This window comes from Dendrobates tinctorius, unplaced genomic scaffold (genome assembly GCF_039654945.1).
Source record: "Dendrobates tinctorius isolate UK_male_01 unplaced genomic scaffold, ASM3965494v1 ptg000016l, whole genome shotgun sequence".
NCBI lineage: Eukaryota > Metazoa > Chordata > Amphibia > Anura > Dendrobatidae > Dendrobates > Dendrobates tinctorius.
In genome coordinates, this window is record NW_027361684.1 from 17,220,573 (window position 1) to 17,234,794 (window position 14,222).

The following is a 14,222-nucleotide window of genomic DNA, read 5'->3' on the forward strand; positions in this document are numbered from 1 at the left end:
GTGGCATTTTCCCCCTTTTTTTTAGAGCGAAGCGTAGGAACCTCTGAGATTGAGGATGGATAGGAACGTAATAATACGCGCTCTATAGTGCACATGGAGGCGTTCTGGTCTATTAGAGGGATGGCGGTCTTCAGGGACTCCATTCGGAATCTCTTGTACCGAACCCATTGATTTAGCGGTTTTAAGTTTATGATGGTTCGGCTTTCCCCCGACTTTTTTATCGTAAAGAGTGTAGAATAGTGGCCCTGGCCTCTCTCTACATTTGGGACTGGAACTACTACTTCTGTTTTTATCAGGTCCCTTATGTCTGCCCATATAGGATCTATTATGGCTCTGGAACGGGGTTCTGTAACCACGAATTGTGCTGGGGGGGTTTCTGTAAACTCGAGGGTATAGCCCTGGGAGATTGTATTGAGGACCCATGGGTTTTGGGAGATGAGTTGCCATGCCTCCGCAAAGTGTCTGAGGCGCCCCCCTACAGGTATGGCGTCATTGTCTCCTGCTTCTGGAACTTTGTCCGGAGCGAGACGGGGGAGCCCTACTTCTTCCCCCTTTCGAGTACTCCCAGCGAGGTGATTTCCCTTTCCTCTATATTCCTGCCTCTGGTAAGGACGGGATCTCTGAAAGGGAAACTGCCTTTTTGGTTTTTCCTCTGGAAACCCTCTTTTGTCGTCTGAGGCATTCTCTAGAATTTTATCTAAAGCCGGCCCAAATACTTTGCCGCCCGAGAAGGGTATGGAACATAATTTATTTTTAGACTGGTAGTCCCCCGACCAGGTTTTCATCCATATGGCTCGGCGGGCCGCATTGGATAAGGAGTTATTCCTGGCCACAAACCGTACGGATTCTGCAGAAGCATCTGCCAGAAAACCGGTTGCGATTTTTAACAGGGGAATGCTCTCCAGAATATCGCCCCTAGGGGTTTTCTCCTTTAACTGCTGCTCTATATGGTCGATCCATAGATGCATGGATCTGGCGACTGATGTGGCGGCTATGTTTGCTTTCATCACCGCCGCTGAGGCCTCCAAAGCTCTTTTTAAGAGCATGTCAGCCTTTTTGTCCATGGGTTCTTTGAGACTGGAAGAATCTTCGAAGGGAATTGAAGTCTTCTTCGACACCTTGGCCACCGGGGAATCGATTTTAGGAACTTCGTCCCAAGTGAAGATGTCCTCCTGGTTAAATGGAAGTCGCAGCTTAAAGTCTCGCGTCACAATCAGTCTTTTCTCGGCATCTTCCCATTCTTCCAGGATCATTGCCCGGATATGGTCGTTAACTGGGAAGACCTGACTAATTCTGGCTCTTAATCCCCCGAACATCGTGTCCTGGATGGATTGCGCCTTCGGGGTCTCCTCAATCTGCACTGTACTTTTCATGGCACTGAGAAGCTTGTCCGTGTTGTGAAGAGGTATCTTTTCCCTGTCTCCGGGGGTTCAGAGGTGATCTCGCCCTCTTCCTCCGAGTCCGTATCCTGAATCTCTTCCTCTGACGACTGGTCGGACTCCCATCTTGGTCTCTTGGACTGAGACCGGCCGGAAGACTGAGTGGGTAGTAACCCAGAGACGGAGACCTGGACTTCGGTTCTGACCATTGTGCGCATCTCCGTGAGGAACGCAGCCTGCTTGCCTCTGACAATCCGCAGGGTGCAGTCTTCACATAGGGGTTTTCTCCATGCGCTCAGTAGTTTGCTGGCACAGATGGGGCATTTGGGTTTGCCTGATGTCCTAGACGTTGCTGCCGTCGGGGTCGGTGTCGTCTTATCCTAATAAAGAACAGGAGTCTATTTTTATTAAAAGCTCCTGTCTTTGGTAAAAGCCGCTCGCCATGCCCCCTACTCACGGACGCTGGCTCTGGCTGGTCACCGGTCCTGGCCTCCATGTTGGTGCGCTGACGGGAATCAGAGGTCCCTATCGATCTGCTGCTGGTCCCCCGCTTTCCCCTGTTTTATCCTACCTTGTCTTGCACTGGAATGACTCCTTCTGTGCCGCCCGCTCCATCTGACGCACCCTCTGTGATGCGACCGGAAGTGACGTCATCCCCGGGCGCCCGGAAGTGACGCGGCCGCTGACCGGGCATTCTCTCTCGGGAGCCGCGCTGGGGGGAAGCGGTATCGAGTCCCGGAGCGACGCTCCACGGGACAGCCAGCGGAGAACCCCCCCTTAGGAGGGTGCCGCGCTGCACCGTCCGACCGGAGGCGTTGAAAGTTAGGACCCCGAACCTCCTGGCCCCGGTAAGTGCTGGATGCCACCGCTGCGGTGCTCTCGTGCCTGTTCTTACAGGGACAGGAAAAACACTGGAGTGTGGTGTGGGAGGGGACCTTTTAACCTCTCGTGCATTTCCTGTCCCTGTAAGGATGAAAGGACAACCCCATGGTGCTGTCAGGATAAGATGTCCTGGAAAAACATGTTCCAGTCCATGCGGCTGCATGTCTCGCGGATGTTGGACAACTGTTTGCTAGGAATTCCCCCAAATGTGCACAAAGAGCATGGGGGATCTGGGACAAAAGCAGGGACGGTCCTCCCAAATATGGTACATATAATGCATATCTAGTATGGAGGCACCATGAGGCGGCTGTTTATGGGGACCCTTTGGATGCTCTGATGACCTGTACTTTTCGGTGGGCTTTCCATAGTACATTAGGTAAATTTGCTATAGGGGTAGCTGACAGCTCAGGGATTTTCCAGGAGAGCAGTGTGACAGATGGGCTGGATTAAGGCCATGTTCACATGTTGTGTCTTTTTTTTGCTGTTTTTTTTATGGAAAATTTCAGCTGTGCTTCACAGTACCAGCAGTCAACGCAATTTCAGAAATCTCATGAGCGCTGCTTGGGGTTGGTTTTTTTCCTGTTTAGTCAAAGAGCCTCGCTTTTGCAAATTGCAGCCCGTCACGTGTTTCAGTGTTTTTCACCCACCTAAAGCAATAAGTAGTGCAAAAACTAAGCAAAAAAAAAAAACGCAGGCGCCAGATTTTGCTGTCAAACCCTGGTGTGCTAAATGTTATCGGTACAAGAGACAAACGTACCTTGACAAAACCTTAGCAATAAAAAAGCAGCAAAAACTAAATAAAACCTGCTTTTTGTAAGCAACTTAAACTTTTGCATAAAAACTGCTGCAAAAATGCAACGTGTGAACGAAGCCTAGGAGTTCATAATTTTCTCCCAGCCGCTCATTTTCCTGCCATGTTTGGCTGATTGTGAGTGTTTCCAGGATCAGTCACTCTCATGTATAATGAATGATGTCCTCCTTAGGCCTGTTTCACACTTCCGTTTTTTCAAATCCGTCAAAATCCGTTGTTTTCCGTAAAAAAACGGATCCGCCATTTTTTGCAGGATCCGTTTTTTTTGTCCCATAGACTTCCATTACGGTTACCGCGGATCCGTCCAAAAAACGGATCCGTTTTTAAAAAAACGGATCCGTTTGCATCAGTTTCCGTCAAAAAAACGGAAGTGTGAAACAGGCCTTAGGGTGGGTGCACATGTTGCGGAATCTGCTGCGGATTTGCCTAAATCCACAGGTAAATCCGCAGGTCAAAAGACCTGCGGTTTTACCTGCGGTTTTCCCCTGCAGTTTGACACCTGATCATGGAGCAGGTGCCAAATCGCTGCGGAATCCACACAAGGAAGTGACATGCTGCGGTTTTAAAACTGCAGCAAATCCGCGCGGAAAATTCTGCACCGTGTGCACTGTGGTTTTCATTTTTCATTGACTAAAATGGTACTGTACACCCCGCAGGGCCAAAACTGCTGCGGATCCAGCTGTGTGCCCACGTAGTGTTTTTTAAGCATTTCCACAACGCTTTTAGGCAAGCGTTTCTGATGCAGAAACGCTTAAGAAAAGCATTCAATTAATTCAAATGGAAAACGCACATGTTGTGCTAATGGTGCGTTTTTTTCCGCTGCGGAAATGCTAACGCAGCATGTTCATCCATTTTGCGGAAACGCACGCATTTCCACATACAATCAATTATATTGCAAAAACACTTAGGAAAACGCATGCAAAAACGCTTAACAAAAGCGTCAAAAACGCTTACAAAAGCGCTTCATAAAACGCATGTGTCTTCCGGGGAAGAGGGTGTGCGTTTCCGCTCAGGAATATTCTGCATCAAAAACGCTACATGGGCACATTGCATTACTGAGTTGCGCCTGTATCTTCACGCTGTGTGCCCACGTTGCGCTTTTTTTAAGCGTTTCCGCAGCGTTTGTGCCGGCTCAGACGCTGCAGAAACACTTAGGCTATGTGCACACGTTGCGGATTCTGCTGCGTTTCCGCAGCGGTTTTGGCCCTGCGGAAACGCAGCAGTTACGCTGACATGGTACAGTACAATGAAACCCTATGGGTTTTCAAAAACGCTGTGCTCACGCTGCGTTTTTTTCCGCGCGGTTTTGCTGCGGTTTACAAACCGCAGCATATCAATTGTTTGGGCGGTTTCCACAGCGGTTTCATACCTTTACCATAGTAGAGATGTGAAACCGCAGGGCAAAACCGCAGGATAATCCGCAGATAAACCGCAGGTCACTTGACCTGCGGATCCGCGCGGAGAAAACCGCAGATGAATCTGCAGCGTGTCCACATAGCCTTAAAAGAAGCTTCACATTAAATTGCATGCGTTTTTGGCTTTTTGTGCCAATGCATGCGTTTTTAAACGCTCAGGAATCGCTTAGCGGCTAAAAACGCAGCATGCTCATTAATTTCCGCATAGCTGAGCGTTTGCCTTTTCCAATGTTCCAGAGACCACTCCTCTCTGCTTCACTCCTGACTGCACTTAGTTGTACATATATTGCAGAGCACAAGTCTGCATAAAGACTTCAGTCTGCAGTGTGATTTCCTATAAGTGTGTTCTAGAAGTGTGAAGATTAATTTAAGAATTAAAACCAGAATTGGAACTGAAGATAACTGTACAGTCACTGTAAACAATGTTTCTGTTTGTTTTCATTTTCACCCCAATAATCCTTCACTTTCTGCTAATTCCCCTAATCCCTACTCCTAGTAAGGAACTGTTCATCTCTTCTTCAATCCTCCCCATCCACCTCACCTCCGCCTCAAAACTGTTCCTTAACATACAATCCTCTGTCTCCAAACACAGACAGCCCCCTCATGCCCTCTCCTGCACCCACCTGCTAACACTTTCTCTGCTCCTTCTCACTGCTGGTGATATCTCTCCAAATCCTGGTCCTCCTCACCACATTCCCACAGTCATTTCTACCTCCCATCCACGCTCTATCACAACCTTCCGTAACCTCTCCAACCTTATACCCATTCACCCAGCCCCCGCTTCCCCAGTCCCACTAACAGGAGCTCTGTGGAACGCTCGCTCTGTCTGCAACAAGCTTTCCTACATCCATGATCTTTTTGTCACTACCAAACTTTCCTTCCTCGCCATCACCGAAACCTGGCTCACCCCTTCTGACACAGCCTCTCCTGCTGCACTTTCGTATGGCGGCTTCCACCTTTCTCACACCCCCCGCCCCAGCAGCAAACATGGCGGAGGAGTTGGTTTTCTCCTGTCAGATACCTGCTCCTTCACCCCAATCCCACTGCCACCCTCTGTTACCCTCCCTTCCTTTGAGGTGCACTCTGTGCGCATCTACTCCCCCTCCAACATCCAACTGGCTGTCATCTACCTCACCCCAGGGCCAGCCACCACCTTCTTTGACCACTTCACCACCTGGTTACTTCATTTCCTTTCCGCGGACATCCCTACTATCATCATGGGCGACTTCAACATCCCCATTGACACTTCCCTCTCAGCTGCCACTAAACTTCTATCTCTCACTTCCTCCTTCGGCCTCACTCAATGGTCTTCTACATCCACCCATAAAGATGGCCACACACTGGACCTCATCTTCACCCGCCTCTGCTCCCTATCTAACCTCTCTAACTCACCTCTCCCTCTCTCTGACCACAACCTGCTCACATTCTCTTCCCTCTTCACTCCATGTCTACAATCCCCACCCCACAAACTTTCACACCCTCGCAGGAATCTTAAACACCTTGACCTACAGTCATTCTCTGAATCCCTCCTCCCTCTCACAGATATAAGTTCCTTACACAATGCAGATGACGCTGCTGCTCTATATAACACCACAATAGCTGTAGCTTTGGAATCCGCTGCCCCACTTACACATACCAAAACTCGCAAAATCAACAGACAGCCCTGGCACACCAGCTTGACCAAAGAGCTGAGGCGAGCTTCCAGGACTGCTGAGCGCAGATGGAAAAGATCCCACTCCAACGAGCACTTCATCGCATTCAAACAGTCCCTCACTACTTTCAAGACCACACTCGCCACAGCTAAACAAACCTACTTCTCATCTCTCATATCCTCCCTGTCTCACAACCCTAAATAGTTATTCAACACCTTCAATTCTCTCCTCCGCCCCCCAGCACCTCCTCCCTCCCCACTCATCTCAGCTGAAGACTTTGCCTCATTTTTCAAGCAGAAAATTGATAACATCAGGGACAGTTTTGGTCAACAACCCCCAGAGCCCTTCCTCCTGACTTCCCAGCCCTCCACCTTCAAAACCAACTTCTCCACCATTACAGAAGATCGACTCTCCACTCTACTCTCAAGATCACATCTCACCACCTGTGCACTCGACCCGATCCCATCCCACTTCATACCAAACCTCACCACAGTCTTCATCCCAACCCTAACCCATCTCTTCAACCTATCACTAACAACTGGTGTTTTCCCCTCAAGCTTTAAACATGCCTCCATCACACCTATCCTCAAAAAGCCCTCTCTTGACCCATCCTCTGTATCTAGCTATCGCCCTATATCACTTCTCCCCTACGCCTCCAAGCTACTGGAACAACACATCTACCTTGAACTGTCCTCCCATCTCTCTTCTTGCTCCCTCTTCGCCCGCTTACAATCTGGCTTCCGGTCACACCACTCCATTGAAACTGCCCTTACTAAGGTCACCAATGACCTCTTAACCGCCAAGAGCAAGCGACACTACTCTGTCCTCCTCCTCCTGGACCTGTCGGCTGCCTTTGACACAGTGGACCATTCCCTATTATTACAGACCCTCTCATCCCTCGGCATCACAGACTTGGCCCTATCCTGGATCTCATCATACCTAACAGACCGGACATTCAGCGTCTCCCACTCACACACCACCTCCTCACCTCGCCCCCTATCTGTCGGAGTCCCACAAGGTTCAGTCCTTGGGCCCCTGCTGTTCTCTATTTACACCTTTGGCCTGGGACAGCTCATAGAATCTCATGGCTTTCAGTATCATCTTTACGCTGATGACACACAGATCTACATCTCTGGACCAGATATCACTTCCCTACTAAACAGAATCCCTCAATGTCTGTCCACTATTTCATCCTTCTTCTCCGCTAGATTTCTGAATCTCAACATGGACAAAACAGAATTCATCATCTTTCCCCCATCTCACGTGACCCCCCCACGAACCTATCAATTACAGTAAATGACTTCCCACTCTCCCCAGTCCCACAAGCTCGCTGCCTCGGAGTAATCCTTGACGCTGATCTCTCCTTCAAACCACATATCCAAGCCCTTTTCACTTCCTGCCGACTTCAACTCAAAAATATTTCACGAATCCGTTCATTCCTCACCCAAGAATCTGCAAAAACCCTAGTCCATGCCCTCATCTCTCGCCTTGACTACTGCAACCTCCTGCTCTGTGGCCTCCCCTCAAACACTGTCGCACCCCTCCAATCTATTCTAAACTCTGCTGCCCGACTAATCCACCTGTCCCCCCGCTATTCCCCAGCTTCTCCCCTCTGTCAATCCCTTCACTGGCTCCCAATTGCCCAGAGACTCCATTACAAAACCCTAACCATGACATACAAAGCCATCCACAACCTGTCTCCTCCATACATCTGTGACCTCGTCTCCCGGTACTTTCCTGCACGCAACCTCCGATCCTCACAAGATCTCCTTCTCTACTCCCCTCTTATCTCCTCTTCCCACAATCGCATACAAGATTTCTCTCGCGCATCACCCCTACTCTGGAACTCTCTACCACATCATATCAGACTCTCACCTACCATCGAAACCTTCAAAAAGAGCCTGAAGACCCACCTCTTCCGACAAGCCTACAACCTGCAGTAACCACCGATCGACCAAACCGCTGCACGACCAGCTCTACCCTCGCCTACTGTATCCTCACCCATCCCTTGTAGATTGTGAGCCCTCGCGGGCAGGGTCCTCTCTCCTCCTGTACCAGTTATGACTTGTATTGTTTAAGACTATTGTACTTGTTTTTATGTATACCCCTCCTCACATGTAAAGCGCCATGGAATAAATGGCGCTATAACAATAAATAATAATGTTCCCAGAAAACGCGCGGAAAAAAACGCGTCTTTTGTGCAAGAACGCATGGAAAAAAGATGCACGTTTTCTGGGAAGGGGATCAGTTTCCTGAGCGTTTAAAAACGCTAACGTGGGCACATAGCCTCACACCTGCAACTTTCTTCAGGTTCCCTTGTGGCTTGTCGATAGAGCACGATCTTTTCCCTTCCTCCTGTCGCCCTATATGTAGACATTTTACATGCTCTTCTTCACTGACTTAAACGAGGATTGGGCTACAGAAAAATGGCCGCCAGTCCGTCTCCGAGGTGTGCGGTCACTAGAGGACACGTGACTCTGCCTTTGTCTGCCGGAAGTAAACATGGCGGCTCCCGTGACGGCGGCTGCCCTGGGTGAGTGACGATTACATGGGAATGAATTGATGGGTGGCTGGAGGATAACCCCCGCTCCATGTCTGCTCTTCTCCACAGAGGCCTCCCGCGGGAAGCGGGCCGCGCTCGCCATAGCCCTGATGGCCGCTGTGCTCGGACTGCCGCTCTGGTGGAAGACTACGGAGACGTACCGAGCCTCCCTGCCGTACGCCGACATCAGACAGCTGGGCCTCCTGCGGGTGAGCAGTGTGGGAGTATGGCGCCGTACACACCGCATGGATAATACCGCACCATGTGCACAGTACATGATGGGCTCCGTTGGTTCTGTGCCAGCAGCAGATGGGACCGAGCAGTAAGGAGCCAGAACTAGCGCTGCAGGGGGCACGGCGACATTGGCGAGCGCTGGTCACGCAGCCATCGATCGTACATCGCAGCGTAACCCTGGTGAATGGTGTCACAATGCTGCCGCCTGCGGGGGACATGGCGAGTGATCCAGCCGGTGCGGCTTCCTTGTGCCTTGATGGTTGTATGCTGACCCCATTCACCTGTGGCAGTGACATCGCCACCTGTGCAGGGGTCACTATACTGTAATCATCCGTGCCCCTCCAATCCCCCAGCACCACGTGTATTCTTGTGGTCACCCCTTCTCTCCACTGTTCTGGGCACAGTGACTGGCCATTAGAGTAAGACCTTGGGGGTCCCAGTCCTGCAGCTCTTGATACCTGTGCCCCTCCACCCGTTAGTTACACTAGCAGAGTCGCTCACATTGCTTCACTATTTCCATAGCTCCCATTCATGTTAATGGAAGTTACTCTAACAGCAAAGCTAAGCTGCGCTCGGCTGTTTTTGTAGCCGGGAGCTAGAAGTTGTTAATCCCACATCAGAGAAAAGCCCTCCAAAAAGGAATATGTAGGGGTAGAGACCCAGATTCCAGTGTTGTGTTGTGTCACTTACAGTTTGGTGTCCTTTTGATAAAAATTGATTTTGAAAGCCGATTGTATTAGCAGGAGATTATCACCACATGACTAGTCGTCTCCTTTCATGTAGTCGATCTGCTGTGTATTACCACATCTCCACAATTGATAGGCAGCTTTCTGCCTATGCAGTGTGTGCTCATAAAGCTGCCAATCGGTGATGTGGGCAGGCTTACACAGCGTTTAGAAAACTGGAAGACTTGCAACAGAGAAAACAGATTGTATCAAAATAACAACAAGCAGCCCAGTAAGTGACACATTACTGGAATCAGGGTCTCTGACCCTAGATAATTCTGCTCTAGCAAAAACCTGATGACAGATTTCCTTTAAGTAAAACTGAAGAAATCAGTGGCTGGGCACCCATGTGTGTGTCATGGACGGCTGTTCATGTAGCTGCTGTAATACAAGATATATGAATGTATTTCTGGCCTCGACTTCAGAAGTCAGGACACAGCCCTTTAATAGAGTTGTGCAATCAGATTTGCATTACTCCGATCCGGCGTCCACTTTGGTACTCTGCTGGTCCGCCTGTTGCAGGACTTTACAGCCCCATATACTGGAGCTCAGCAGATGGTTGTGAGCGTCTCTGCACAGAGAACACACGTTCAGGATTCTGCCTCTTGGTGCAGGGGGTCCGAGAACATCCCAGGGGTCAGTCCAGACCCCTTCTTCCATGCAGGATGCAGACAAGCTACTAAAGCCACATTCCTATTCACTAGGAAATTCATTCTCTGCTTTGAGATAGATGGGTGAAAAATATCAGATTGGCCGGGGTCCCCCCCCCCAGATGTGACCGTCCCTGGTTACTGCAGCGTGGACCCTATTGCAGTGACTAGGAGCTGAGCTGTCAGACCAGACAGCTCTGTACGGAGATGTGCTGTTCTGACTGCACAGACTACAGCCGCTGATCGGTGGAGACGTTGCGTGTTGGACCCTCACCCATCTAATACCGATAACCCCTATCCCAGGGGTAGGTCAGCACCATCAGTGTAGTGATGAAGCCCTTTAAGGAGTTATGAGGGGACTGGGACCGGCAGGTTGCTGTGCACATAATTCTGATCTAATATCACCTCTATCCATGTCTCAGCTGCAGCTCACTGTCCCTGTAGAAGTCATCTTTTCTAAGGGAACATTGACGGCGGATCAGCAAAGGAGAATCCCAGCATCCGATATCATGGAAAAAGAGACCGTACTGAACTGTGAGTATTTAATTCTGGGGCTTCAGGCAAACGTTTGTGCTGAGGATCTCTTTGCACAATATGTATTTCTGGAAATCTTATTGAAAGCCCCTGCCTATTGTCATATATTACTAGTATGTGGGTGCCGGGCCCGTGCTGCCGTCTCATGTAACATAACAGGTTTAAGATGCGGCTAATGAATCCCCTATGACTGCATCATTAATGGAATTTTGTTATATTTGGATGCACTTTGGTTTATTCACATTAACTTTTATATAACCAACATAAAAATGTTCTTCTCTATAACCCCTTGCTACATATGGACATAACAGTGCTACTTTTTACCAGTGCATTCTCACTTATGGATGTTTAGTTCAGTAGTTGGTGCGGGCACAGGAGCTGAGCCTGCTGTAATACACAGGTGTCTCCCGCTGCAGCAGCCCATAAGTGTTACATTTAAGCTCAGCCGTTATGATGGGTGGTGTTCCCAGCAGTCAGACCTCCACTGATCAGTAAAGCAGTTTTACAGCCTCCACGTACATTTCTACAGTTACTCTGTGACTGCAGATTGCCTAAAGCTGACAGTATGCAGTATACACACTGTGAGGATTCCCCTGCATTTCCTGCTCAGTCTCGTATCGATTATCTTCTCATCCACTTCCCTCAATTTAACATGATGAGACCGCAAGTGTGCAAATCACATGCTTGCTGATGTGTGACCACCTTCTTGAGATGGAATAGAGGGGCATCCTAACAGTGTGGTAGCTGCACACTGTCAAGATTTAGCAAGCGGCAGTAACATCGAATGACTGCAGAGATTTATATTGAGCTTAGAAAACCCCTAATAAGTTACCACTATGATGAGCGAACGTGCCCGGAGATGGTGATATCTGAGCATGCTTGTGTGCTAGTAGTATTCACTCACGCCGAAGATGCTCTATGTTTGAGGCTCCGTGGCTGCATGTCTAACAAACAGGCAATCCTGCATGTGTTGCGGCTGTCGAACAGCCACAAGATGTGCAGCCACAGCGACTTCAACATATTATCCGAGCACGCCAAAGACACTCGGTTAGCACCTGAGCATGCTCAGATAGCACCTTATCCGACCACGTTCGCTCGTCACTAGTTACCACCTGTCTGATAGCTTTAATGTTAGGAATCTTTGATATGAAGTCATTATTCCTGTGTCACCATTCTTGTATTTTTTTTAAATAATGTGTTATGGTAAATGAGAGATTAAAGGGAATCTGTCAGTAGGATGAACCCTCCTAAGCTGTCCATATGGGCAAAGGGCATAGGAAGCTGTATAAAATGATACCTTGGTTCTGTGATCTGATGTCTTGCTCCAGAGAAATGCATGTTTTTGTTATATGTAAATGAGCTGTTAAGATCTCTGGGCGGGACACTGATCTCCCTGAGAATCTGCCTCCAGAGATTATTAGAAATAGAAGGGTTGTTCCCAGTGTGATGGCTGCTCTCTGCTCACCTGATCTCCCTGCAGAGCTGTGTGTGATTATACCTGACACATCTGCAGGTTCCTCTCAGCTTCCAACTCACAAGCAGGGTTGTAATACAGCAGAGCTGTGAGAGCTGCAGCAGATGTGTTTGTAAGGAGACAAAGATCAGTTCTCCTGTTCTGCATTAGTTACATGTCTCACACTGGTAACGTGTCCTTACAGACTCTGGAGGCAGATTCTCAAAGAGATCAGTCTCCTCCCCAGAGTCTGGAACAGCTCATTTACTTATAAGAAGAACACGGATTTCTCTGGGATAAGACATCGGATCACAGATGTCAATCTGTCATTTTCTTCAGTTTCTTATGACCTATATGCCCATATGGAAGGCTTAGGAAGGTTGATCCTACTGACAGATTCCCTTTATGGCTGTATACTACAGTGCTTAAAAATAACTAAAAATAATGTCAGGAGCTCATAGAACTAGATTTGATGGAAAAATAAAAAGTTACGGCACTTGGAATGTGGCTACATAAAACTGAACAAAGAATACATGGGGCTAGAGGACAAGATGGTCGCAGTCCTGAAACGACTCACTTATTCCCGTCTATGTGCTTTCCCACAGCTCACACCACTTTTAATTGCCGCTATGAGTTCAGATACAGAAGAACGACCTACGAGGAGGATGAGATTCTGTCGATGCCAAGCTTGTCAGGTATAAGACGGTTTTAGTGTATTTCTTTCTGCTATAGAACAATAATGGATAAATCCTCTCTATAGTATATGTACCAGCGATGGCCACATGGTGCATGTAATGAAGGGAAGCGGAGGCACAGGTGATGAAGTTCACATTAGTTTTTTATTTTTTGAGTGGGACGTCAGTCCGGGGAGGCTCCGAAGGGGGTGTAACTAGTGAGCCCCAGGTATCCGTAGTAAGATCCCTTGAACAGGACCAGAGTGGAATACCTGGGGGACACAGGTGCTACCTCCAGTTAGACCCCGAACACGTGGCAGCTGTCCCAGAGGGACAAACGGGTAAACAGATATTACAGATATAGTGGAGCTGACTGTCGGGCACTGGGTATGAGAGATGAAGCCGGCTCTGGCGAGGGTAGTCAGATTCCGGGTAGAAGAAAGGAAGCTGGCTCCAGCAACTTTAGCGTCATCCAGGGGTACGGATGGCGAGTGGCTGAACGGGATGGCACTTGAGTATATAGGTACAGGTGTCGTCTTAGGATAGCCGAACAGCTGGCCACTGGTATTCCTTGGAAACAAACGGTATAAGCAGAGTGCAACCAGAATGCTATAACAGCGCAGACAGAGCTGGATATAGCAAGAGTAGATACTCGTTGCTCCGGCACTCTCCCTATGGCGGAGTGGCCAGAAATAGTAATCAGTGTGCTGCCATTGGTTAATTGATATTTTCAAAAACTGTGCGCTGTCCCTTTGAGACCAGAAGGAAGCTGCATCCTAAACATTCTCCCTGGAGGCCTGCTGGCAGCGTGCCAGGAAGTGGGGGAGAGAGAAGCAGCAGAACACCATGGGACAGACAGAGAGCGAAAATCCTGACGGGGACCTCGCACAGGTACAGGGACAGCCTCGAGAGCAGGAGTGGGTGAGGGACCAGAACTGGGGGCAGCGCCAGAACCCGGACCGGCTGTAACAGCACATTTCACAGTCCACATAGGAATCATGTAGCCATCGATAATGTTGCGGACTGTTTTTTCGGCTCCTATAGGTTGTCTCACCATAAAGCACCTGATGACTGTGGGAATGTATAGGAGTAAAGACTAAAGGGGTTGTCTGGTCTTATGCTACTAGTCTGCAATGTCACTCTATACGACACCAGACTTGTGAATCCTCACATTGTGCATTCTGTGAGGATTCTCGCATGTCAGGAGCTGCTGGCATGTTACCATTGGTATGCGATTTGAATACATGTGGTCACATGCCGACAAGACGTGT

The 14,222-nt window shown here is 49.0% G+C and overlaps 1 protein-coding gene across 2 annotated transcripts in view; it reads left to right on the plus strand.

The window, feature by feature from the left end:
- Window positions 1–8,526: 8,526 nt before the first annotated feature.
- PIGS (phosphatidylinositol glycan anchor biosynthesis class S) overlaps window positions 8,527–14,222 on the plus strand; it is a 40,876-nt gene continuing 35,180 nt past the window's right edge. Inside the window, exons 1-4 of one of the 2 annotated variants that reach the window (XM_073565529.1) lie at window positions 8,527–8,672; window positions 8,751–8,890; window positions 10,713–10,824; window positions 12,883–12,972. In XM_073565529.1, the coding sequence (XP_073421630.1) occupies window positions 8,642–8,672; window positions 8,751–8,890; window positions 10,713–10,824; window positions 12,883–12,972 (373 nt within the window). In that variant the 5' untranslated portion in view covers window positions 8,527–8,641. The other variant, XM_073565528.1, reaches the window with a different exon arrangement.